Genomic DNA, 27638 nt, shown 5'->3' on the forward strand with positions numbered 1-27638 from the left:
TTACTCCCTTGCGCATGCATCATCTCTATGCTTGAACTTGCTCCAAGGTTAATTTTTCTTGTTCAAGCTAGGCTCTTCATTTGTAAGCAAAACAAATGTATCCAATTTAGGCAGCATCATAATTATTACAAAAAACAAAAGTACCTGGTAATTTAATTGGTGTACGCAAGCTCTAATAATTGGTCCAGTATGTAGAGCAGCAAAGATTATGAGTGTAACAACCATATTGGTGTTCTCATCATGCACCAAAGGAATGTGTAACTGAAAACAGATCCATCCAAGGCCAAGATCCAAGGCCAATAGATAGAAAGAACAAGGACAGAAATAATATTTCAAAAATTACCTCAAGTCCTCGAGGAAAAGCAGACAGGGAGCAGCTGGGACCTGCAGCTACAAGATTATTCGAGTGGCTCGGCACTAATGATAGCTGCTGTTGGAAGAACACGATCAAACATGATCATATATGGTACTCTGTACACCTGTCTTTTTTCCAACTGTGCTAATAATGCAATTAAGCTACTTCTGATTCCTAGTATTATTGGCAAAGAAATACACATTACTACTATTGCAAGGTGCAAAGCCACAGACCGAGCTGCAATTGCTCGACCCAGACAAGAAAGAGGGCGGGATGATGGTCCGACTCAGCAAATCATCTGCCACGTCACGCACGCCAAGGGGCGCGAAGGATCCAGAAGCACTTCGTCTCTTCCAGGCATGGGGCTCCGGCACGCTGCGCCAACTCAAGAGGCTAGCGATGCTCTGCTCAATGGCTAAAGGTGGGCATCCCTTTCAGACTTCAGGCTAGAGGTGGCCGCTGCCACCTTGTGCCCTCCACGCATGGTTCCTGGTGGTTCCTATGCGCCACCAGCTCGCAGCGTGGAGAGGAGATGAGGTGGAGGGGGGCCGTGAGGAAATGGCGGTGGGGCGAGGAAGCATACACCGACGGAGAGGTGGGTGTGGGCACCGCCAAAATTTGGGAGACAGAAGCAACAACGCCGCGATGGTGGCCTGGGCAAAGAAATCGTGCCCTTTATATAGGCACAACCGCGATTTAGCAGTGGGCAGCAGGGAAGAAATCGAGCCCTCGAGAGAACTGGACACGCGGTAGGCAGCAGGCGGCAAAGAAGATGGTACGCGTGGCATGTACAAAGTAAACACAACAGCCTAGAAGGCCGATCAAAGCAGCAACAGTCAAAGCGGTGGAGGAGAGAAACGTGCAAAATATTATAAGCATTAAAGAAAGCTATGCAGAGAATTAACCCAGTCACATGCGTCAAATTGACAAGAACCGTAAGAAAAAGTCAAAAAATCCAGAAAATTCAAACCCTTACAGGCCTAGTATTTTGGTTATAAGTTTCATATAGTTCCATATGATATATGCCTAGCATGCAATCGCGTCATTAGCTTACAATGTGAGATTAGGATTGTCAACATTGTCATGATGATTTAAGTATGAATTAAATTAATCAGAAAATCAATAATATCTCCAACACAAAATCACCCGCAGCCCAAGCCAAACTCCTAAGAGGCAAATGACACCCCCTTCTTCTCATCCCTAGTGACTAAACATAGGTCGGTCCCAACTGAAAGGGCAACGAAACATGATGAATGTATCTGACTTAGAGCTCCAATTTGCATCCGTTTGCTTAGCATTCCGTTTCCAGCAATGCGTCGACTAGTCCGAAGTCCATGGCCTATGTGAACGAAACATAAGGTCACCACAGGTTACTGCTCTGCTTCTCTTGTGCTAAAGGAGAGGAGAGGACATGAAGCGAGAGGTTACCTCGGACGACGACATGAAACGATCCCTCTCTGTCCACTGTCGCACTATATCGATGGGTTGCCCCGTGAAAGCAGCAAACATTTTGTCAACTTTCTGCGTGCACAAGGTTTCAGGACCTTTAATCACAGCTTAGGAAAAAAAACAGTAGCCCCTCAAGCATCTGAGCAAAAGCATGCTTAAGGAGACTTATGTTGGTAAAAAAAAACTTACATCTCGAGCATAAATGGTTTCCCCAACCTGTCTCCTCACCTCCTCCGTATTACCCTGCAGGTGATCTGATCGTTAGCATCACAGCAAGCTTCAACGATGGCTATTACTACGTCCTTTCCATATTAAGTAAAGCTCAAACGGATACATTTAGATACATCCGTATGAGCGTAATGTATCCGTATGAGCGTCAATTAATATGGGACGGAGGGAATATCAAATTAGTCACACAACATTAAAGAAAAACATCCTGCTACACGATTCATATACCAAACAGCATTGTAATGCGATAATTTTCGACAACGCCTGGCTCAGTTTAGCCGGCTTCCTTGACACTATCCAGTCGGAAGCTAGGCAATGGGCAAGGACAAGGACACAAGAGGGTCATGCAGCATTGCTACCAGCTGAGGCAGGCACCGTTTAGTGCCATCCTGCTGTAATTCTGGGCGCTGCCAATCTTTGGGCTTTGTACAAACTCTTTCTTATCAATGCATCAGAGAGGCAAGGCTTTTGCTAGAAAAAATCATATACAAAACCAACAATCATACCTCCGATCCACCTTGAGGCTGATGAATCATTACTCTGGCATTAGGCATCGCATAGCGCATCCCCTTCTCACCACCAGCAAGAATGATCGCTGCTTGACTAGCAACAACACCAAAGCACACTGTCCCAACTTTCGGTGTGATCTGCTTGTGTTAACTCAAAGATATATTTCAGGCATTGGCACAGAGCATCAAAAGACAACAAGTCTCTGGGTCTATTTGTAAGGATATGTTATTACAGATGTAAGTTGTGAATGGCAAATCCAAAAGATGACATTACAGGCAAGAACTGCAGCTAATTTACATGACTCGCTACAATTCATTCAGAAATATATGTCAACTAAAACATGAATTTTCATAATAAAGTCATTGAAAGCTAAAACATGAATTTTCATAATAAAGTCAATTTCATGTCAACGAAATATATGTTGTTTATATCAGCACTTAGGTTTGGGATGCAGTATAAGAGTGTTAAGCAATACTAAACCAGCTATAGGATGCTGTACTGGCAAGATAATATATAATTTTACATTTAGACAGTGGAAAGCTAATTTTAGCATGTAGCATTTGATCATCTTTGTATTATCAAAGCAATAGAAAACTGAGCGGTGGAGATTTATCAATCCAAAAATATAGATGTGAGACCAAAGCCATGTGAGATGCTATATTTTTATTGGAGCGTATAGATGTGAGATCTAAGCCATCTTTTCTTCCATGACTGAAATTTCAAGAGACTGGTGGCTCCATTGCCAAGGGACACGCGCATCACATATACTAAGATAAATTTTATCCTCTATGCGTGTCTACTTTCTTGGATGGTATACTACTTGACCCTTCCCCCTCACGCATGTATAGGTTTGAGCTGAGCTTCACGCATATCGAGGAGTGCAAGCACAAGGAACCAACAAGCTTCACGCATATCGAGGAGTGCAAGCACAAGGAAGCAACACCACCATCCAAAGGACTGATCGGCCACCATGCCAGACTGTCCAGACTATAGCCGAACAGAACAGCCCCCCCCCCTCTCGCGCATGTATAGGTTTGAGCTGAGCTTCACGCATATCGAGGAGGAGTGCAAGCACAAGGAACCAACAAGCTTCACGCATATCGAGGAGTGCAAGCACAAGGAAGCAACACCACCATCCAAAGGACTGATCGGCCACCATGCCAGACTGTCCAGACTATAGCCGAACAGAACAGCCCCCTCCCCCTTATTGTCCGGTTGTTTGTCCAGGATCAGCACTGAGGGCACCCCGGAGCAAAATGACGAAGCCGGACTGTCAGATCAGCTGCAGCCCGACCCCGCACCAGCCACGAAGACACACATGCATCAGGCATCGGACTGTCTGGCCCCTGCCTGCGAGCAGATCTGGCCCGTGTTAACTTGTATCTCTCGCACCCACCTAACCCTTCGTCCCTAGACTATATATATCCCTTCCCCTCATCCTTTCTAGGGTTTGCAAAGCATTTAGATTAAACTTGAGAGAGTTATGCTCATCCACCCCTCCATTGGAGATGAAGACCGAAGGGAGAAGAACCTTGCATGGTTGTGAAGACCTCCTAAGGGAGAAGAATCCCTTTGGATTAGCAAGACCTCCACATCCTTTGGACTAGGGAAGATCTATCTATCTCTCAAGACCCATCTCTCCTAGAGATTTGGATGAACTACCTAGTTACTTTCTACCTTTGTTGTTGTTTGGATCTATGCATATCTTGAGTGTCCCTCTTGTGTGTTTTCCCTAGTGTTCTTCCTCAAATCCACCTCCAATTCGTGAAGATTGGGCCAAACCCTAGGCTTTGACCTACATCATTTGGTACCATGAACAAGGTTGCCACAGTTTGGAGCCCCTCCCCCTCATCTTTCCAGCCTGATTTTGTTTTGTTCTTGCCTAATTCGAAAATCCCCACACAGAAAATAGCCTCGCCTGATTTTGACTTTTTGAGTGATTTGTTGTTTCTACTGAGTTTTTGTTCAAATTGATCCACAACCCAGTGTTTTCCAAGTGTTTCTAGCCCCCTTTGCATTCCCTGGCCCCGATTTTTCTTTTTCCCCATCCAATTTCGACTTAGGAGTCTCGCTTTTCCACCCGCAAAATCAAGTTCCACAGCCCCAAATTCGCGTTCTGGGTCTCCCGGACTATCCGGCCCATGCCGGACAAAGGGGCCGGGCGGAAGGTCAGAGAATGGTTTCGTCCGAGCCTTAAACCGGACTGGCCGGGATCCAAGCCGGACTGTTCGACCTCCCCAAAGACTGTTGCAGGTTCTTCACCGTTTTGGCCATAACTTTTGATTCCGGACTCCAATTTTGGTGTTCTTGGGCTCGTTTTGAAGCAAACGATGTGGCCTTGATAATCATATAGGTTTCCACATCATTTGATTTGGACCAATTCTTCGCAAATTGGCATCTTCGCCTAGGCCATCCACCACCACGACTCAAAGACGTGCATCTTCACCGGTTTCGCCCTTGGGGGTCCTCGCCAGGGGTCCTCGCCAAGCACAACTTGTACCTCTCCATCAACTACATCAACCACCAAGCTCGCCAACGACAACGATTCATCCATCCTTTTGACCCCGACACTGGAAGCTAGGCTGGTCACTCCGATTTTTTCAAGGTAAAGGTGTCGATGAGGTATACTATTCCGTCACACAAATTTTGCCTTCCTTGCCATTACCCTTGTGAGCCATTCTATTCTTTGCAATTACCTTTGACCTATTGAGACTAGCTATCCGAGTGTTGCTAGGCCTCGTGAAATTTAGCATCTTAATGATTATTTATGCATCATATCGTGCATATACTTACTCCGTGCATCATCTTGTGATACTTGTCTTGTATATTTGGTCAAGGCTCAAAAGGGAAGTGGTGAAACAAAGAAAAGGTTCAAAAAAAAGAGGGATACAAAAAGGAGGACTCACAAAAGAGTTTATAAGCAAAAGAGTTGAGCAATAAAGATACTTGTGCCAAGGATACACTTGTCCAGTAGGATTGGTGCCAAGTTCTCGAATCTTGCCGTATCGCACTCCTTGAGTTTGTGTAACACGAGCTTAGTCTTTGTTAGGACAATTTTGTATGCTCATTTTCTTGGTTGCACAAGCCCCATATCTTTGCATGAGTTTCCTTCTGTCTCTATGTCCATCCTTTTGTGAACACTTGCATAGCATTTTGAGTTCATTGTGGTTTGTTTCCAACTTTTACATCTCTTGAACTTCAAATTGCAAGAATCGTGCCACTAATCCCTGCCAAGCTCCACTATAAGCCATTTGTGTAGGTGTGAGGTTGGACAAGGTTCATTACCAAGTGCACTCATTTCATATTGTCAATTGCGAGGTTGCTTGATCCTTCACCAACATCAGAAAGAGGTAATGCATTGTTCATTCCCTTCTCTTCTCACACCTAGCTCGAATGTTAATATGGATAGGGAAGGCACATCACCTTCGGTCTATGCCAACAAGGACCACTTCGATGCCAAGTGGGACTACATCGAGGCCAAGATGGGCGCACAAATTGAGCTTATCAAAAATATGCCCAACAAACGCAAGTCGCCATCATCTTCAAGATCATCTTCTCAACGACGCTCAGGTGCAGAGCTTCGAGCTACCATCTTCTTAAAGATCAGACCAGCATTGGCACCATCACCGACAAGAGGAAGCTACGATGCCAACATCAAGGCGACGAACTACAAGCAAGGGTGACCACTCCATCTTCAGATGCACCTCAAGTGAGACGGCCGAGCATGGGATATTCCATTCGGTCATGGAGGCGGATGATGATGAACCTAGTCATATGGCCTTCCTCCTTGGCGAAGGTGACGAGATGGTTGAGCATGAGATTTTCCCTTCAACGATGGTGGCGTATGGTGATGAGCTGAGAGACATTTGCACCCATATTGAGAGTGAGAGAACTCACCACTAGCCCCATATTTGATGAGATGCACCAATTCTCGTGTGAGGAAAGCCACAACCACCACTTGAGTGACTCTACCATATGCGAGTTTGAGTGTGTCCACCTTAAGGGAGTGAGTGAACCACCACACATGAGTGGGGGTGGTTGACAGGTCTTGTGAGGCCATTTCCAACTCTAACAACTTAACCTCTACTTCGCTTGTGTCTTCTTATTTGGTGCAAGATCCCATATATGATGAAGCACCAACCATCGACAACTTCGTCCCTCCTATGGATACGACGATGGCCATGGTGGAAGAAGATGCACCCCCCACGTGGTTCCATCAAGATGATGTAGATGGCTAGAAGATGGTCCTTTCCACCACACCTACACCACATGGGTGGACCTACGGAGGTAATAATAGAGGTGATGGTGATGCTCTTGCTCCACTAGTGGACATTGATTACATCTCCCTATTGTCATGCCTCATGCTAGTTTGACTCCCTCATGTGATGACTTATTACTCATTTATGATCAGTACGATGATGTTCATGTGGAGTCTATTAGTTGTGATGTTGCATAGGATATCTTGTGAGAATTCTTTAGATCACATATGCTATGGGTGAGATTTCCAAATTCACACATTTGCAATCTCATCGTAGTAACTATCCATATCCCATTAAATTCAATCCTTTGGCAAGTATGGCATAGATGACAAATTCATGGTTCGTGGCATTTGCATAAGTTGTAATAATATTGCAATGCATCCTTTACATAATTTGAGAAATTCTTTGCATATGCCTTGCCATGACATTTTAGCATGGAATTTGCGGATAACTACACATGTCTTGCATTCAATACATTGCATACTTGCCATCCTCATGATTTTGTTTGCGAGCATGGTAGCACTATAAACCATTCATGCGAAACCACATTTTCCATGCAAACCAATAATATTGCTATGGCCATGCATTGCTTTACATGTTCAATTTCTCCGTGTTTTGCTTCAAGTACTTGTATTGCAAGCAACCATGCCTATACTATTGCTAGCAACCCATAGTTTTCTCATACATGATGGAGAACTTGATACATCTTTTGTGTTGCATGATTCCAATAATTGTGTGCACCATATGCATCCCAACAACAAATGCTATACATATACATCATACTTTTGCTCCACTTCAGGTCTCCATTATGTTGTGCCCCACAACCATCCTTTCATGATGGATGATATTTTCTTGTATCATGCATCTAATTTCTTTACGGATTGCATATCTTTTGCTAACTCCCACAAGCACATACAAATCATGATGGATGATGTGTACATATAGCACGCGCACACATTGTTTCCTTTTCAATATTGTGTAGGTGTCCACACTCATCAACCTCGCAAGCACACGAGTTGACAAAAATAGCTCCTAAGAGCAAGCAAGGTGTGCGCTACCATGGAGCTCCTCCACCATTCCTCTTCGCGACGAGACTTCGCGACCTTATTCTACATGGCACTCACATGGTTATGGGTTACTGTTCATTTTCACAATTTGTGCCCATCTTGCCATAACCATTCCTATTACAATGACATGCATTTGTGACCCATGCTTTGCATTATACATGACCCATCCTTCTATTCATTGTATTTGTATTTGCAAGCTTGGTGGAGATATCCATTGCTATTGTCATGTTCCATTTTTGATACATGCCTATAGTGATACTTGTGTTGAGAGAGCCATGATTATGCATCGTTCCTTCCATAGGACTTCTACCCAACACATTGATGTTTGCCCCATGATTGTGTCGCATATGCATTGTATGTTGCATCACACATGGTTAATACTTGCTCTTTTCATGGGGTTGATGACAACTATTTTGATGCTTTGCACATGATTGGTATTGCATATTGTCATAAGTCTCCCTTTGTTGCACCTCCCATGTTGAATATTTGCTAATTGTTATTGTTGAATGCAACGATGTTCTTATGCTTGAACATGAGACTGCCCCTATAGCTTTCTCGCATATGGTTTGAGATCTTCACGTATTCCATGTGACTCATGTTTTCTTTCCTTCTTTGCACAATATGCATGATGATCATTGTTGCTATGTCAAAAGCCATGCATACACCATTCATGCATTGACTATATTTTGTGTTAATGGTTATGTGCAAGAGAAGAGACACATCATGATAGATGATGTGTTTATCTACCATGCACATACGTTCTTTGTTTTGTTTTGTTTTGTTCATGTGTAGGTAATATCGACTACTCGCCTACTCCTACATACCATGAGTTGACCATCCGAGCTCTTGAGAGCAAGCCAAGTACACTTTCCACCGACGCGCTGCTATAACACATTTGCTTGTCCCTTGACATTGTGAAGTACGCACAAGGACAAGCTTTCAAGGTGATCTGTTTCTCTTTTGAGAATCCCTAACCTTGAGCATGGAAATTTTGGATCACACCACACTGTTGCATGCATCATGTCGCCCAGTTGTTTTTTTCGGCTAATTACTTGCGCACATGATTGTGATATTGATTTGACGTATCATTGCCACTTTTTCATGACTCTTGATGAATATACCTTGTGTGTTGTATCAAACTTGTTGATTCCGAGCTAACAATAATAATGGAAAGGGCTGAGCCCACGCCTGTCTCCGGGGTCGCTCTTGACTACTCCACCCGCAAACGGGACACTCGTCCCTCTCCTAGCTCCACATCTCCCATCCACTACTCTGCCTCTTTAGGAAAGTCTACGGCAACGCTACTTCTCCCCACCACCCCTCCCACATTGACGCCCCCCTGTTGTGCTCGGTCGCCACCGAATAAACAGGACGCGCCTTCGCGCTCCACCCGCGGCCGCCAACCATGGTGGTCACTGTCGTGGCGTGGCATGTTGGGCTGCCTCCTGCTCGTCCTTGGTGGCTGAGGCACCGGCCCAACCCCAACATGAGCCTCGACGTCGACCTTCACCACCACTCCACCCCCATGACATCTGCAGCTACTAGGTGCCCCGATGTCGCCCCCTGCTCTGTGCGCCCCGCGCGCTGCATAGCTTGCTAGACCTCGACCTTCCACCCCCATGTGGTACGAGACCAACCCCCGCCTACATCTTCTCCGCTTTCAACATGCCCCTGGTAAGCCAGCTCCCTCGGCAAGGGTGGCCAGGCTCTATGCTCACAACGACATGCCGCTCGTCTGCCTGGTTCTTGCTGGATCCACAAAAGGTTCCCTGCAGCCCATGTGCAACATGCTTTGGTGCGCCCCGTCCGGCCTCCACGGCTCAACCTTCAGTTGTGTGATGTCGGATGCGAGGTCTTCCGGTCGCTTATGGGGTGTGTTCCGTTGCCTCGGCTAGTTGTGGCTCTGTCCGGCTCTGGGAGAAATCCTTGCGCTGCTTCAGTGCTCGCAACAATGATGCCTTTGGGCGCTCCGTTTCTTCTTGGAGTTGTTGTGAAAGGGGTTCATGATTATCCCACTGCTTATCTAAGGCATAGCTCCGTAGCTGGGATTCCCTTCACTCCACTCTTTGGGTTCCTCTACTTTGCCTCCGATCGTTGTGCCTCCTGCTCCCCTCATGTTGATGTCTCTTCCTCGGCAACCCGAATAATCTCCTCTTCTCACCATGTGAGCTGCTTGCAACACTCTGTCCGGCTTCTGCTTGGATCCTTTGTTCTCGCCAACTTGTGGTTGTGTGTCCTCCACCATGGTCTATAGCCGGCCTTAGTTGAGATATTTTCTTCTGAGGCCTCTTTGTGAGCTTGTCACTCTCCGTTAGTTCTCACCAGCTAACAATATCTTCCAGTGGTGAACTGGCATTCTCTCTATGCATCCTTGCTCAGCTAGCGTCTTTCCCTCTGTCATTATCACCTCGCCACAGGCAAGACCACCCTAATCTTTGGTGTTGGATGGCTAGGGACCGGCGATGGTGCAACCCCCTGGTGGTGGAACCATGCATTATCCTACGTCACTGGTTTCAATGTTGCTAATGCTCGTGTACTCTCAAGGCGACCTCTGAGTTTGCCTCCTTGTTGTCTTGCTAGGGCCGGCCTTGTAGATGGTTATGCATAACATGTGTTGCTCCACCCAACTACCTATTTCTTTAGGTTGTTCGCCTTGGCTTTGTGTTGTAACTATGTACCGGGTTTCTTGTGTTTTCCTGCTTCGGCATTTTTGCCCCTTGGGTTGTATGATTTTTCGATCTGGTTTCCCTCATAAACAGGATCAAGGTTTTCGATCCGGTCTTCATCATAAACCGGATGATGGTTTTCGACCTGGTTTCCCTCATAAACTGGCTCATTTTCTTTGAATAGAGGTCAATATTCAGGTGGGGATTCCTCCTCCCCCTCCCCCACCCCGGTGACATGTTCAAAAAAAGAACTTATTGATTACATGCCTTTACAATATGTTTTGCAACAATGTCCTTACCTCACATATGCCATGCACTCTTGATTGTTACATTTCTCACTTTGTTGCCCCACACACATTGAACAATTGTTCTTTCTATTGTCTTAAATGTAGCATTACTTTAACCACAACCTTTGCACACTATGATGATTGTCTTGCACTTTGGATTGCCTATTGCACGTCATACTCTCATGCACTTGAGGACACATGTGTTTAGGCATCCCCTTAGGAACTTTGTCGTTCTTTACTTTGACGACACATTCCTATATCACAAACCTTTTGATGATTTCACGTACATGCATGCATTTGATGGGATGACCACTACCTCACATTTGCATGTTTGTGATCATAGAGTTCTACTGCTTCTAGTCCATGAATATGATGTCTTTGGTTGTGCTCACTTCCTACACTTATATGCCATGAAGCATTTCCTTGTCGCATCTTATGCTAAGCACAATACTGACACTTGTTGGGTGAATCGCCACATGAATAATAGATAGTGTTCATGCGAAAACCTTTGTGTTTCCAAGTGTTCGTTCCGTTTGCTCATTTTAAAGGAATCGCAAGGCGATGCCATCATGAGACATCTTGCCCGCGAAAAGACATACACTATACTGACTGACAAGTGTTCCAGGAACCTTCCTAAGGTGAATTCCTTCCTATCGAGCCATCTTGATATGAACTTTATGAATAGACTACACTTTCATTGTTCTTTCCTTGTTGCTTGCATGATACACATCTCATAGATGGGCGAGCGACAATGAAGAGTGGCCATATAGAACGTCAAGATGATGAGTATATGGCGATCGACAAGTTCTACTCTTGCGACGACTTCAATCTATCTCTTTCCCATGGTGATGTAGATTTCGATCCAAAGTCAGATCTTTCCCGAGGGTATGGGAACCCCCTGACCGTTCGCTTAGGCTAAAACTCCTCCGGCAAGGCCCAACTTCGGTTTTAAAATTTGCCAACATAATAATACTAATAATATTAAATTGACACATAGGGAGTTAGCGCTACCCGATGATTCTTAATTCAACATAACACAAGGGGGCAGTGCTGATGTTGATGGTCCAAACTAGAGCCACTTGCGGCGCCACCTGGGGCAACTCGGGTTTTTGGCTGTCGTACGTAGTGTTCATCTGTCGTGTCCTGAGAACGAGATACGCGGCTCCTATCGAGATCGTCGACACGTCGGGAGGTCTTCCTGGTTTAGTTTTACCTTTAACGAGAGGAAGGTCCACCGGAATTCCTTATCGTAAGCATCATGTTCTTCATGGTGTGAGGATGTTCCATCGGATGCGCGTGGTAATTTATAATGGACCACTTGGAGCACCCCTGCAGGGTTAAATCTTTTCGAGAGCTATGTCCGCGGTTATGTGGCAACTTGGAAATTTATAATATCCGGTTGTAGAGAACTTGATACTAAACTTCAAATAAAATACACCAACCGCGTGCGTAACCGTGATCCTCTCTTTTCAAGGGAGTTCGGGAAGAGAACACGGTGGGGTTATGTTTAACTCGTAAGTAGTTCAGGATCACTTATTGATCATTACTAGTTTGCGACCGTTATGTGTAGTTTACTCTTCTTACTCTTGTACTCGTAAGTTAGCCACCATACAACGCTTAGTGCTTGCTGCAACCTAACCACTTATCCATTCCATACCCATTAAGCTTTGCTAGTCTTGATACCCATGGTAATGGGATTGCTGAGTCCTCGTGGCTCACAGATTACTACAACAGCAATTGCAGGTACAGGTAATGCGATGATCTGACGTGAGAGCGATGCTTGCTTGTTTTGGAGTTCTTCTACTTCTTTTTCTTCGATCGAGGGATAGGTTCCTGGTCGGCAGTCTAGGCTAGCAGGGTGGATGTCGTTTGTGTTTTTCGTTTGATTTCATCCGTAGTCGGATGCTGCACTTCTGTATGATGTTTGATGTATTCATGTGGCTATTGTATGCCATTGTATGTATCCCCAACTATTATGTACATGGTACGATGTAATGATATCCGCCTTGCAAAGCGTCTTCAATATGCACTTCTATCCTTGGTGGGACCTCCGAGTACCTCGAGGATAGGGTCGTATATTGGGCGTGGCAGAGGGGAAGAGAGGTGCAGAGCACCCAAGGGTCATCACCATGGCTTTGGCTCCATTGCCAAGGGACACGTGCATCACATATACTAAGGTGAATTCCGTCCTTTATGTGTCTCCTTGGTTTCTTCTTGGATGGTATACTACTTGACCCTTCCCCCTCCTGCATGTATAAGTTTGAGCTCAGCTTCACACATATCGAGAAGTGCAAGCCCAAGGGAACAACAACACCATCCCCGAGGGAAGCATGGAAGAGGAAGAAGAACTAGTGGCCGGACTATCCGGCCATCATGTTCGACTATCCGGCCTATAGCCGGATAAAACAACCACTTGACTTATTGTCCAGCTGTTTGTCGAGGATTAGCGTCGAAGGCACCCGAAAGCAAAATGGCAAAGCCGGACTGTCCGGCCACCACCCCAAATTGCCCGGCCTCTGGAGATCAGTAGTAGCCTGACCCCGCACCAGCCACGAAGACACGCATCCATCAGGCGCCGGACTGTCCGGCCGCTATCCCAGAAGCAGCTCCACTCCCGACGCAACTTCTACACCATGGACTTGCAAACGCGATCAATGCTGGATCGCCTCCCAAGCTTCCTTGGTTATCCTCTTGACAGCCAGGGCGTGGATCATCTCCTGCGGCACGGCTCTCAGGACGGCCTCAAGCGCCATGCAATCTTCCTGGTGGTCTACGTTGCCGAATTCGACGGTGTCCCATAGACCATGACCTCCATCTTCACTCAAGAGGCTCCAATCCTCATAGTTGCTCTGACCCGGCCTGATTTGGCCAGTATTTTTTCGAGAAAACGCAAATGGCCTTTGTGTTTCATTGCATTGGAAAGATAGGGAATTTACATCCTCCTAGGAGGCAGAGTTACACAGCCACCAAGAGACCAGTGGACATCCCAGGATGATGGCAGAACGACCCTGAGCCCTTGAGCCCTGGCCTTTGCCCAACATCTGGTCTCGTCCTTGATCCTGTCGACAAGCTCATTGAGCGATGGGTTTACATGGTCAAAAATGCACACGTTCCTATGCTTCCAGATCATCCATCCCAGGATTTGGCCAATGTTGCCTTGTATAACCCACCTACCCGTCCATCCCTATACTATATATATATCCATTCCCCTCATCCTTTCTAGGGTTAGCAAAGTGAGCAGCTCCCACTCCCGACGCAACTTCTACACCATGGACTTGCAGACGCGATCAATGTCGAATCGCCTCCCAAGCTTCGTTGGTTGTCCTCTTAACAGCCAGGGCGTGGATCATCTCCTATGGCACGGCTCTCAGGACGGCCTCAAGCGCCATGCGATCTTCCTGGTGGTCTACATCGCCGAATTTGACGGTGTCCCATAGACCACGACCTCCATCTTCACTCAAGAGGCTCCAATCCTCATAGTTGCTCTGAGTCAGCTGCGGGAACACCGCACCGCCGACTTCCATCACCACGCGCTGGACGACCACCACTGGACCATCATGGCGACGACGGCGCCTTGGCTACGCGAAAGGGGAACGTCGAAGATGGACGTGCCACTGTGGGCAGTGACCGGTGTGGCCATCCACTGAAGCTGACACAGTCTTGGATCAACACCTTACTCTGATGCCAAATGTTAGAAACAGGTTAAAGTAGAGAAGCAGAGAGGAGCTAGGGCTGAACACAGGATAGTTTGATTTCTTGAAGCTATTTTTTGTATTATTGCCTTGAGGCATATATATAGTACAGGGCAAGTCGGTTGCTAAGTCTAAACCGACCATGCAACTCTAGCAGCTGCTAGTACAAGCAAAAAAGCAAATTGACTACTAGTTGTCTAGGTGCATACTGTTAGAATAAATCCGAGACGCTCCGTCGATCTACGACCAAGCAATCACACAAGCACGACACCGAGATTTGTTAACGAGGTTCACCATCATGGCTACATCCCTGGGGCTTGACTACAGGCGCTCCTCCCCATGACACCCTACAATACCGCACCCCAGCCGCCCGGGCGCCAGCACACGACGCCGGCTCCCCCCGCGTGCCCGTGCTATTATGTTGGCATAGGTTACATCATGTGTCTACCCCCGATATATATGAGAGGCCTAGGATACAAGTGTCCTATTAGGACACAACTCCTACCCTGTCTACACACAGTCCAAAACCAAGTCCAACTGTAACCTACCTTGTACAATAATATTCAACACAACTCTAACAAACTCCACCTTGGCGAATATTCTTCACCACCTTGAATTCATGTGTGTGTCGAACCTCCATGTACATTGGACTTGAAATACGCCATGAGCATCGCTGCTACTCTCATACTCCATGTGACTCCACCTGCAACTGTAGTCCTTTCTCATCTTCTTCACAGTCAACACTCAAGCAAAATTAAGTTCCTCATTACTCTACTTTGTGCTCCCAATCTTCCGGAGAATTTGTTCAACGCCATCACACACCGACCACTGTTTGCGTGAAAATGAACAACTCACATATTGGACGCCACATATAAGAGTTACTTGAACTCAACGTCACCGCTCTTTCTTGACTGCTTGTCTGAAACTTGAAGGAATTTCACCGTCGCCCTGTGTCACCCTAAGTCAAATTCGCAGTTGTCTCACCCTTCTTCTGATGAGGACATCAATACCATTGTTACACCCACAGCCCCTACTGTTACATATACTGGACCAATTACTAGAGCTCGCGCACGCCAATTAAATTACCAGGTACTTTCGTTTCTTGGTAATGATTCTAATGTTCATGAGATTATGATGCTGCCTAAATTGGATACATTTGTTTTGCTTTCAAATGAAGGGCCTAGCTTGGAGAAGGATGAACATTGGAGCAAGAACACGCATGGAGTTGATGGCATGCGCAAGGGGATCAAGAACGGAGTTACAAGTGATGATTTCAGGACTTTGAAGCCGCCATAAGGAGTGCATGAAGCCTTGGACGAAATATACAAGATGCCACTTCATAATATTCGTCCATAGGCTATTCTAGGTGCTGCGTCACCTTATTAATGGGCCAGGCCCATGTAATTTCGAAATACTTAAGTATAGGCTATTTTTAGAGTCCGTATGTGTGGGGAAACAAGAGTTAGGGTTGGTTTCGGACCCCACCCTCAAGGGCCACGAAATTCCCCCCTCTTCCTCCATATATACAGCCCTTAGGGCGTCGTTTAGACTTTGGGTTTTGTTTAGATTAAAAGTTCGCCATAGCTGCAACTTTGCGTACTTCGTTTGTGTCCAACGACCAGACCAAGACGTCACAGAACCCCACCTTGATCAATAAAGCTTTCATCTTATATTCGCAATATCCAGATTGCAATCTCAGTTTCTTGCTTGTTCTTCGTTTGCTCGCAGGAAACAGGCCCTCGTGGTCAGGTTGATCGTGCTCCGGCGTGGTCAATAACCCCTCGGAAGTTGGTTTAGCGATTGCTAAGGCGCGACGTCTCGCACGTTCGTAGTCGGATCGTCAAGGTCGACTCCCACAGAAAACGATAGCCACCATCTCATCGAAACATCGGGACACCTTTGCCTCGAAAGCTCTGATACCACTTGATAGAGGCAAAGGTGTCCCGATGTTTCGATGAGATGGTGGTTATCGTTTTCTGTGGGAGTCGACCTTGACGATCCGACTACGAACGTGCGAGACGTCGCGCCTTAGCAATCGCTAAACCAACTTCCGAGGGGTTATTGACCACGCCGGAGCACGATCAACCTGACCACGAGGGCCTGTTTCCTGCGAGCAAACGAAGAACAAGCAAGAAACTGAGATTGCAATCTGGATATTGCGAATATAAGATGAAAGCTTTATTGATCAAGGTGGGGTTCTGTGACGTCTTGGTCTGGTCGTTGGACACAAACGAAGTACGCAAAGTTGCAGCTATGGCGAACTTTTAATCTAAACAAAACCCAAAGTCTAAACGACGCCCTAAGGGCTGTATATATGGAGGAAGAGGGGGGAATTTCGTGGCCCTTGAGGGTGGGGTCCGAAACCAACCCTAACTCTTGTTTCCCCACACATACGGACTCTAAAAATAGCCTATACTTAAGTATTTCGAAATTACATGGGCCTGGCCCATTAATAAGGTGACGCAGCACCTAGAATAGCCTATGGACGAATATTATGAAGTGGCATCTTGTATATTTCGTCCAAGGCTTCATGCACTCCTTATGGCGGCTTCAAAGTCCTGAAATCATCACTTGTAACTCCGTTCTTGATCCCCTTGCGCATGCCATCAACTCCATGCGTGTTCTTGCTCCAATGTTCATCCTTCTCCAAGCTAGGCCCTTCATTTGAAAGCAAAACAAATGTATCCAATTTAGGCAGCATCATAATCTCATGAACATTAGAATCATTACCAAGAAACGAAAGTACCTGGTAATTTAATTGGCGTGCGCGAGCTCTAGTAATTGGTCCAGTATATGTAACAGTAGGGGCTGTGGGTGTAACAATGGTATTGATGTCCTCATCATCTTCCGGATAGTCTCTAGCATGTCCCACAGCTATAGCACTCCGCCTCCTTCTATATTTGCCATCCGCACTTTGCATGTGCACTGAACACCATAGATTATACGGCCATGTACTCTCTCAACTTTTGACAATTTCAGACTCTCCGCCACTTTCTCAGATTCTCCATGGTCAACTCATGTCCATCAACTAGCACCGATAGACCCAGTCACCAACTTGAATCTGGTACTCATCAACACTGCTTCAGCACCCCTGCTGTGTTCCGTGCTTACCGCACGCCTCGCCGCTATCACCGCGTCGAGCCTCTACTGTCCTGGCTGAGTCTCCAGGGTCGCATACCCACAACACTCAACCCCTACTACAGAGAACCACCGATCATCACCGACCGATGCAAGAGTATCACGTCTCCACCAGACCACTGGTACCCAGCCCGATCCACGGGTCTCTCGCTATCCCGCTGAATTAGTCTTCGACTCTCCATGCATTTACGCCGTAGCCCCTCCATCAGCACAGAGTGAAGTCGTCCATCAAACTCCAGCTCCACCTTCAACATGACTCCATGGTGGTTGTACATGCCACCCCCGCGCCCTGTCGACTTCAAGCTCTCATGTGTACATTGCCTTGAATCAACTTTGCGCCATAGTCTTGCCGAAGCCGCACAAGCCCTCAGGCCTGCACCACGTGTTTCCACGCCCCAGAAGTCGGTCACCATCAGCATCACGCCCCTATGTCGTCGTCGCCGAGATCACCACCGTCTTCTTGTTTGACCAACATCCATGTCAATCCATCAGGCAATCCAGTCCGACCCAGCCGAAATTATCCGACTGCAATCATGCTTCACCCTGCGTCGTGTCCGCCCCGCATATCTCGGTGCATTGCTTGACGCCATGTGTATGCACGATCCCTGCCGACATACTCAAGACTCGTCCGAACCTTATACACATGTCGCTATCCTCGCCACACACTCCACACACTCTCACGCTACCATCCTCGTACACTACCATGTACAAAGAGATAAAGCCAAACTCCACTACATAAGTTTTGCCGTGTGCACTTCACCATGAAGATCAATGGAAAACTCCACAACTTCACCACGTGCTCCTGTAGGCTGTAGTTCAATTAGCTTATCCTATCTTTTCCTCCGATGGATAGCACCAGTCTTTTGCGTAGCCCCTTTTTTTCACAACAAATCTCGTGTGTGTCCTACGTCTCTTCGGCTCAGCGCAGCCCCCGCGTGCCCGTGCTATTATGTTGGCATAGGTTACATAGTGTGTCTACCCCCGATATATATGAGAGGCCTAGGACACAAGTGTCCTAATAGGACACAACTCTTACCCTGTCTACACACAATCCAAAACCAAGTCCAACTGTAACCTACCTTGTACAATAATATTCGACACAACTCTTAACACATACATTGTCTTACAAGGAAATGCAGCTACAGCTAAGTAACACAAGGATTACAGCTAAAATGTTGAGCAACCTACAGGAAGTGACTAGGTGGAGTGCCACATCGACAGTTAAATGCCAACCAACCCCACTAGAATGGTCAAAAATGCTATGATTAGCAACATTCTTATTTTCGGGTTCTTAATCAGGTACATTTGTGTCAAAATTAATTCTTAAGCTAGGTATTGGTTTTGACGTGCACATAGTGTCAAAAGTGGAATGTATTCTTTAGCAACAAATTTAAGATTACCAAAGAACCCAATTACACTAAAACTTCATTTTTGTTACATCTTACTTATAGTTTTACATGTCTACCGTGAGCATTCAAATCAGCACAAGCAAAAAAAACATTAGTATCAGATATGTGAACTGAAGATTATTTCACAAATCTAGCCACATAAACATGCGTCGCTCTGTTAGTTTTGTGGGAAATAGGAAAGTCTAACAATAGACATTGACCACACATAATGCGAGTCCCTGTCTGGAGTACATCGGTTTTCCTGTTTTACGGATAAGTTCACACTTCATCATTTTACAACATTATTTTTCTGACTATCCCATGAAACATCCAATGACACCACCAGCATTACAAATCTAAGGGCCTGAGACGCAGCAAAAGAAAATTCTCATTATATGTCGTAAAAAGATGCTAAGCGAAGTAGAAGAAGGCAAAAGAAGCAATGGTGAAGCTCCATGTGTGATCTATGTACAAGACATAAGTACTTGGCCTAGCCAGCCCAAAAAACAGTTTCTAAGGCTAAACCAGATTTGGGAAATGAGGCATGTGGCAAGCAGAACCGTACCAAAGCCTACTTGGAGCCGCCCAGCACAGGAATTGCTCAGGTTTATGTACCAATTTAATATTACAACTCTTGTAAACAACACCATGGACACAAGAGCGGCTTTTGCATAACATTATTATTTCCTTTTAATACTACGAGTAAGCTCACTGGCTCGTTTTATATGTAAGCTCACTGGCCAAGGAGGTCTATACACGACAGACTCAAAATTGTTTGGTGCTGTGTGTGCAATGATTCTAGTGCCAACAACATAAATCTTGATCAAATGGAAGCATTATTGTGCCGGGTGAACAAGAAACAAAATATATATAATGGAACTAGAAATATTAAGAATGTGGCATGAATTATAGTAGTGAATTACAATGATTATAGATAATGTACCCATGACATGCAATCATAAATTGCTAAGCTGGAGAGATTATAGATAACATACCCAAGACATGCAATCATAAATTGCTAAGATAGAATAGAGACTTCCGCCAGGGCAGTTAAGATATATCTGATATAGAAGAAGAACACATTGAGTAATTCACAAATCGAGGGGCCAGATACACACGTGCACGCGCGCACACACACACAATAAGGCAAATGTTACGTTATAAAATTAATTTTGAACCTCCAATAAAAAAATGTACACTAACCAGAATATCACCCTCTTCATCTATAGCAGAAAGTGTGACAAGCTGTGATATCACACGTTGTGCCACTTGCGAGTTAACGTATTGACCAATGAAGATTATACGGTTTCCTAGCAGTACGGTTGCCAGATCCAGAGGGCCACCAGGAGTCATGATAGCAGGCATTAAAGGTGGATTTTCATTCTCTGATGCCACGATTGTATTTTTCCTATAGAATAGATAATCATTTACAGTTATGGGTGCATTTGAGTCCACAAACTATTGACTGGAAAAGGAAATAATCAGGCTTCTTATACACAACCTATATTAAAAATAGACAAGGATAAGAAGATAGCAACCATGGTAGCTTCAAATGTATCACCTCAGATAAGATTGACCGTGTATCCTCTCATCCAACCATGCAGAAACACCTGATGTTAAAACTTGCAGTCCTATATGTACAATTTGAGTGAGACAGAAACTCGATATGTTGGCAATAATACCATGAAGAGAAAAAACATGGACTGCAGAAAAATTGTGGAAAAGAATATGCAGCACAATATATTCTCCGTTCTTACGGTTTGGGTTACAGGATGGCGAGAGGGATGGCAGGAGACGATATCAGGAGCTACGGTTATAGCAAAGGGATAACTAGGGAGACAGTCACCACCATGCTCTGGCCTGGCTTGTCCCCTAGCATTGTGCCAGCTTGCGCAAGGCTATGAGTACAGCATGTTCTGGCTCCTCAAATAAGAAATTGTTAGAGACTGGATGAGGGAATCGATCTACTGTTGCTCTCCGAAGTAGTAGCTAGTACAAATCAATTACAGGAGCATCGCTCTCGAATGGAGAATGAACAGGGGAAGAACTAGGGTTGGGGAAGAGGAAAGTAGGTAGCCGCCGGTTCGTCCTGATCCACTGGATGGTGTGCTCTTCGTGTGTCTCCCCTGAAGTAGTCGTGCTCGCGGGCTCAGTTGTTCCATTCAGGCCCGTGGGTGCGCGGGCTGGGCCGCTTGACTCGTGTGGGCCGTTGGGCAGCTGTAGAGTTGTTGTGGTCGCTGCCCAGTGGGTCCCTCTCGTCAGGGGCGCTAACATCCCCCTCTCCTTGAGATGAGGCTTGTCCCCAAGCCTCTGCATGCGGGAAGCGCGCCATGAGGCTGGCCTTATCCTCCCAGGTGGCCCAAGGTTGCAGAATTGGACCATTGCACCCTGACTTGTTCTTGCATACCCCCGTTCTTTTTGCGCCAGCGTGTTTGCACTACTGCCATTGGTACAGCAAGATCATCAGAGCAATGAGGCAATTATGGTTCGACCGACATACCAGGGAGTAGGGCGCGGCGAAGCAGCGAAACGTGGAAAACTGGGTGCACCGTGGCTTCTGGTGGTAGTTGCAGTTTATACGCTACTTCATTGATCTTGTCGATGATGAGGAATGGTCCAAAGAATTTGTAGGCTAATTTGTGGTTCGCCCGCGGTGCCACTGAGGATTGGATGTATGGTTGTAGCTTGAGGAACACTTTCTCACCCACTTGGAATTCTCGAAAAGATCTTTTCTTGTCTGCTTGGTCTTTCATGAGTTGTCGCGCCCTGTTCAGATGTTGCTGCAGCAGGTCTTGAACTGTTGCTCGTTCATCCAGCCATGATTGCAGCGCTGGCACAGAGCAAACACTATCCACGGAGATCCCCAGTTGTGCAGGCTCGTACCCGAACAGTGCCTTGAATGGAGTCATGCCTATAGCAGAATGGTGTGCGTTGTTGTACCAGAATTGAGCGAGTGGGATCCAGAAACTCCATCTCCTTGGACAAGCTTGAGTGAAACAGCGAAGAAATGTCTCGACGCACTGATTGACACGTTCCGTTTGGCCGTCAGTCTGCGGATGATTGGCTGTGCTCAGTCTGAGTTCAGTGCCTGCTCCACAGAATAACTCCTGCCAGAAATGGCTAGTGAAGACTGGGTCTCTGTCAGAGACGATTGCTTTGGGTAAACCATGCGTCCGGTAGATCTGGTTCATGTATAGCTGTGCCACTGAAGCTGACGTGTATGGATGAGCCAGAGGGAGGAAATAAGCAAATTTGGTTCGTTTGTCGACGAGCACCAACAAACAGTTGAACTTGCTGGACTGGGGAAGGCCATCCATGAAATCCATGGAAATCATATCCCATGGTTGTTGTGGAACTGGTAGAGGCAGTAACAGACCCTGGTGATGCGGCACGGTCTGGCTTAGCTTGCTGACACACCTGGCAACAGCGGACGTACTGCAGGATTTGAAGTTTCATCTTAGGCCAGGCAAAGAGACGTCTGATGCGACGGTAGGTGACGGGAAACCCTGAATGGCCGCCGATGGGGCTGTCGTGAAACACTGATATGATTCTCTGCTGTATATGAGTGCTCCCCCCCAGCCAAATCCTGCCTCGGAAGTAGATTATCCCTTGCCGAAGGGTGAATCTGCCTTTTGGGTCTTCCCTGATGGCAAGTTGGGACAGCAGACGCGAAGCTTGATCGTTGTTGTGGTAGCTGTTGGTGACATCCTCGAGCCAGGCCGGGTTGCATGACGTGGTGGAGAAAAGTGTGTCGCTTGGCTTGGCACGAGATAGCGCGTCTGCACCAGCATTCTCAATCCCTTTCTTGTACCGGATGCGGTATCGCAGGCCGAGCAGTTTAGTGAACGCCTTCTGCTGCCAAGGGGTTGTCAGACGTTGCTCCAAGTGAATCAAGCTCTTCTGATCGGTCAGGATGTCAAATTCAGCGTGTTGCAGGTACGGACGCCACTGATGCACGGCTACGACTATAGCCAAGTATTCCTTCTCATACGTGGACAACCCCTGATAGCGTGGGCTGAGTGCTTTACTCATAAAAGCGATCAGGTGCCCCTACTGCTGTAAGATCGCCCCGATGCCGTGGTCACTCACATCAGCCTCGATTGTAAAGGCTTGTTTGAAATTAGGGAGAGCCAACACGGGAGCAGAAATCAGCTGCTGTTTGAGGACTTGAAATGCTGTTTCAGTTGTGGAGGTCCAGAGAAAAGGAGTCCCCTTCTTGAGCAGGTTGCAGGTTGAACAGAGGACGTGCGATCACACCAAAGTTTCTGACGAACCTTCGATAGTAGCCTGCAAGCCCCAGGAAGCTGCGAACCTCTTTGACGTTTGTCGGAGCTGTCCAGTTGTTGACTGCTGCAATTTTGGAGGGGTCGGTAGCGACGCCTTCTGAGTTGATGACATGCCCCAGGTAGGAAATCTGCTGCTGACCGAAGGCACACTTGCTGAGCTTGGCCTTCCAACAGTCTGCGGAGGAGAGTAAGCACCTGCCTCAGATGATCGACCGACGTGCTCTTGGAGTGTTGCGCTGAAGACGAGAATATCATCGAAGAACGACAGAACACAGACACGGTTGACAGGCTTGAGAGTGGTGGTGACTGCTCCAATAAAAGTGGCCGGCGCACCTGCGAGGCCAAACGAGACCACTCTGAATTCAAAATGGCCCTGGTGCGTCTGGAAGGCTGTCTTGTATTCCTCTCCGGGAGCCAAGCGAATTTGATGATAGCCTGCGCGAAGGTCAAGTTTGGAGAACCAAGCTGCACCGTGAAGTTCATCCAGGAGTTCCTCAATGACAGGTACCGGAAACTTGGCGATCACTGTGAGAGCGTTGAGCTGACGGTAGTCGATACATAGTCGCCATGTTCCGTCTTTCTTCTTGACTAAAATGACTGGTGAGGAGAATGGGCTCGTGCTTCTCTGTATCACACCTGATCGCAGCAGCTCTTCGACTTGTTTCTCTATCTCTGTCTTGTGCTCTGGCTTGTGTCTGTAAGGTCTAATGTTGACTAGTTGTGCTCTAGGGATGAGCGGTATTTTGTGATCACAAGCACGCCGCAGGGGAAGGCCTTTTGGTTCAGAGAAAACATCCGCAAAATCATCGACCACTTTCTGAATGCAGTCCGGAACAGGTGCAGTTGACTCCTCTGGTGCAATCATACATAGGTGTATGATATGCGAGACAGCCCCGTTGCTGCAGAGGCTCTGTAATTGGATGCTGTTGATGGTTTCACAGACAACCGAAGCTGCATCATGTCCATTCAGCCGGATCGGTCCTGCTAGGGTGATTGTCTCGATGAAACGGGCGCGCCAATCAACGGTCATGGGACTGTGTTCCTCCAGCCAGCCCATCCCTAGGATGGCATCGTAGGTACCGAGAGGAAGCACCTTCAGATCCGTGAAAAACTCATGCCCTTGAGCGTACCACGCACAGTGTGGAATGTAGGTTGAGCAGACCATTTCGCCACCATCCGCGACACGAACACGGCCTGGTTTGGCCATTGCTTGGACCCCGACGAGAGTTGTGGCCAGTTGCTCGTCGATGAAAGAGTTGGAGCTGCCTGAGTCGATGAGGAGGAGTACCTCGCGCCCTTGTATCCAGGCGCGCAACTGAAACGCCTTGGCCGAGACGCCCCCAATCACGGCAGATAAAGAGATTGCCATGACCGTGTCATTCGGGCCTTCGTCTTGTGGGATCTTGGTGTCGATGAAGTTGTCGAGGCCGATCATGTCGAGGAGCTCCTCGACGACATGCAGTTGGACTGAGGTGGGGCACACGTGATTATGCCCCCACCTCTCGCCGCACTTGAAGCAGAGGCCGCGGGCGCCTCGATAGTCCCGCAGCGCTTTGATCTTGGACGAGTCCGCGCGCGCGGCGTCAGTTCCACGCCGATCGGTGGCGATCGTAGGGGTCGGATGGCGCACCGGAGGTTGGGCAGTGGCAATGGCACTGCTGCCCTTGGAGACGCATATGGTGGTCGTGGTGGGTGTCCCCGCGCTCCATCCGCCACCTCCTCCTGTAGTTGCGCGAGCGCGCACGCCGTGTCCAGGTCAGGGGGTCGCTGCACCATGACGACCGCCCTGATGTCCGTCCAAAGGCCCTCGACAAAACGCGTGAGAAAATAGTAAGGATGAATTGATTCAGAGTATGAATTCAAGTGGTTGATGATAGACTCAAATCTCTCGATATAATCTGCCACGGTAGTGGTTTGGCGAACTCAATAAAACTGCCGAATGAGAGTTTGATGACGATCTCGGCCGAACCGCGTGCACAGCAGTGCGGTTAACGAGTCCCAATCGAACTCGCCCAGACGGCGCTGGATGGACTGCAGCCACATTGCCACTGGCCTCGAAAAGTTCAGAGATGCCATAGGAACCCAAAACGAAGGCACAATCCCAAACATGGAAAAATACTGCTCACAAAGAGTTTTCCATATATTAGGATTTCCGCCCGAGAACTGCGGAAAGGAAATAGAGGGGTGTGCCTGGCCAAGGCCGGTGAGCATTTGACTGGCATGCGAAAACGGAGACAGCGGAACTGGGGAGATGGGAATCGTGGCTGTACCGTTAGCCGAGAGCGGCGGCGGCGGTGTGAGGGACGCCGCCGATGGCCCCCGTTTGATCTGTAATTCGCCGTGGCCATCGGGCCCTTGAGGATGGATCCCCTCTTCAGTGCTCTCATGCACCAGATCCGTGCCGGAGCGAGCTGGTGGCGGCGCGTGTGCACGTTGCAGTGCTGTGACCGCGTCGCCCAGATCCACCACTCGGCGCTCGAGATCGGGACGCCATGATAGAAGGTCGTCGATCTTCGTCGCCGTGGACTACTGAGCCTTGGTCAGCCCGTCGATGGCGGCCTCAATCTTGTTTTCGAAGCGAGTGAGGAAGGCGGAGACGCTCGGATCCATGGCTTCACGCACGTGCCGCAACCCTCTTGTCTCGATGAGGTTCGCCAGAACGGGGTGGAGGTGTGTGGTGGCTGGATCTCTGATACCAGATGTTAGAATCGATCTACTGTTGCTCTCCGAAGTAGTAGCTAGTACAAATCGATTACAGGAGCATCGCTCTCGAATGGAGAATGAACAGGGGAAGAACTAGGGTTGGGGAAGAGGAAAGTAGGTAGCCGCCGGTTCGTCCTGATCCACTGGATGGTGTGCTCTTCGTGCGTCTCCCCTGAAGTAGTCGTACTCGCGGGCTCAGTTGATCCATTCAGGCCCGTGGGTGCGCGGGCTGGGCCGCTTGACTCGTGTGGGCCGCTGGGCAGCTGTAGAGTTGTTGTGGTTGCTGCCCAGTGGGTCCCTCTCGTCAGGGGCGCTAACAGAAATGAACAAATCTGAGGCCTAGATCCAATCACTTTCGACCGGTCTTTCTCCAGATTACCCGAACACTGGTCTGCATCAGCCAACTAAAGTCAGCTTCAGCAACCTAGCCCACTCAAGTTGGTTGCTTGCCAGCTTATACCGTTTTAGTGCAGAGGTTGCAAACCCAGCACCAAAATGAACGACAACTTCAATATTCCCACGTTAGTCATCAGTTATCACATTAAAGACAGACTTCCTCTTCAAACCATCTTGATTTGTGCTAATACAATGCAGTGTCTAACATATGCTTAATGCAGAAAAATCTGAAAGTTTTGTTCGACCTGAAACAGGGCCAAAAACCAACTTCAAAATTAGATCAGATTGATGAAACATTTACTACTGCTACGGAAGATATAGCTTTTGCTACATATGCTTTCATCCACGCTTGATGCATTCTGAAATGTTAGGCACAGACAATATGTGCATACCTGTTCAACAGAAAATACAAATGATTGCACAGTGTATACAGCTGGATTACACAAGTTGATCATCAATTTATGGTATGCAATGTGTGGTTTATAAGAAGTAAACATCCTGGAATCACATAAGCGTGTCACCAGTGTACTCTCTCACACTGGACAACAATCAGAAGACGTTCTAATCATTAGACCACAATCTCCGACACCTTACTAAACCCGCATCAAATCAGATTATCCATTTCCAAACAGTGGTCGCCTACACAACTCAATATTTCGTTGCTCCACTCAATTCATAGAAGAGAAAAGTAATTCTACATAACCAAAAAAACAAAACAAAAATACAGAAAGACGCTCACCTCGGAGGCGCGGAGATGCACTGCTTCCATTCCGCCTAAACAAAGGAGAGCAGGCAAAGGACGAACTGAAAACGAGCAGTTGGTGATTACACGAGCGGGAGAGACGTGGGGCGGTAGAGTGAGGATATTCACCTGACCGAGAATTGGCAGGAGGGAGAGGCGCGGACGGCGAGGGCCGTGGAGATGGCCATGGGCGCCACTCGAGGCTGAGGCGGGAGGTGCCTAAGCGTGGTAGCGAACAGACGACTGACGAGGGTGAGATGAGGTTAGGGCATCTCCAATTCATTTTTCTAGGGCGATGCTCTGCGCCGGTTCCCAACCGGTCGCATCGCCACCGTCCGATGCGTGTTTTCCAGCCATCAGATCAGCCCCCGCTTCGTCCTCACTGTTTCACTTTCGGAATCTCTGCCTACTATACTATAATAATACTAATACTAATACTAATTACTAATTACTAATACTAATACTAATAATT

The 27638-nt window shown here is 47.3% G+C and overlaps 2 protein-coding genes across 3 annotated transcripts; both read right to left on the reverse strand.

Annotated features, from left to right (window-relative positions):
* Positions 1-1313: 1313 nt before the first annotated feature.
* On the reverse strand, positions 1314-27542 carry CLPP6 (CLP protease proteolytic subunit 6). Of its 2 annotated transcripts, none has more exons than XM_048714563.2 (9): positions 27296-27542; positions 27164-27228; positions 20601-20670; positions 20243-20447; positions 20035-20100; positions 2539-2679; positions 1994-2047; positions 1784-1876; positions 1314-1694 (listed from the first exon to the last, which is right to left on the reverse strand). In XM_048714563.2, the coding sequence occupies exons 1-9, from the start codon at positions 27352-27354 to the stop codon at positions 1647-1649; spliced, it is 801 nt and encodes a 266-aa protein (XP_048570520.1). In that variant the 5' UTR covers positions 27355-27542; the 3' UTR covers positions 1314-1646. The 2 variants fall into 2 exon arrangements, with proteins under 2 accessions (XP_048570520.1, XP_048570521.1); XM_048714564.2 differs by having other exon boundaries at positions 27164-27198; positions 27296-27422.
* LOC125551315 (uncharacterized) lies at positions 20600-27157 on the reverse strand. The gene is given in 2 exon segments (XM_048714497.2): positions 20600-24961; positions 24964-27157. Coding segments are annotated over 2 exon segments (1809 nt in total). The 5' UTR covers positions 25102-27157; the 3' UTR covers positions 20600-23290.
* Positions 27543-27638: the final 96 nt, after the last annotated feature.

Source organism: Triticum urartu, chromosome 4A (assembly GCF_056163025.1).
Source record: "Triticum urartu cultivar PI428250 chromosome 4A, HENAU_Tu73, whole genome shotgun sequence".
Classification (NCBI taxonomy): Eukaryota; Viridiplantae; Streptophyta; class Magnoliopsida; order Poales; family Poaceae; genus Triticum; species Triticum urartu.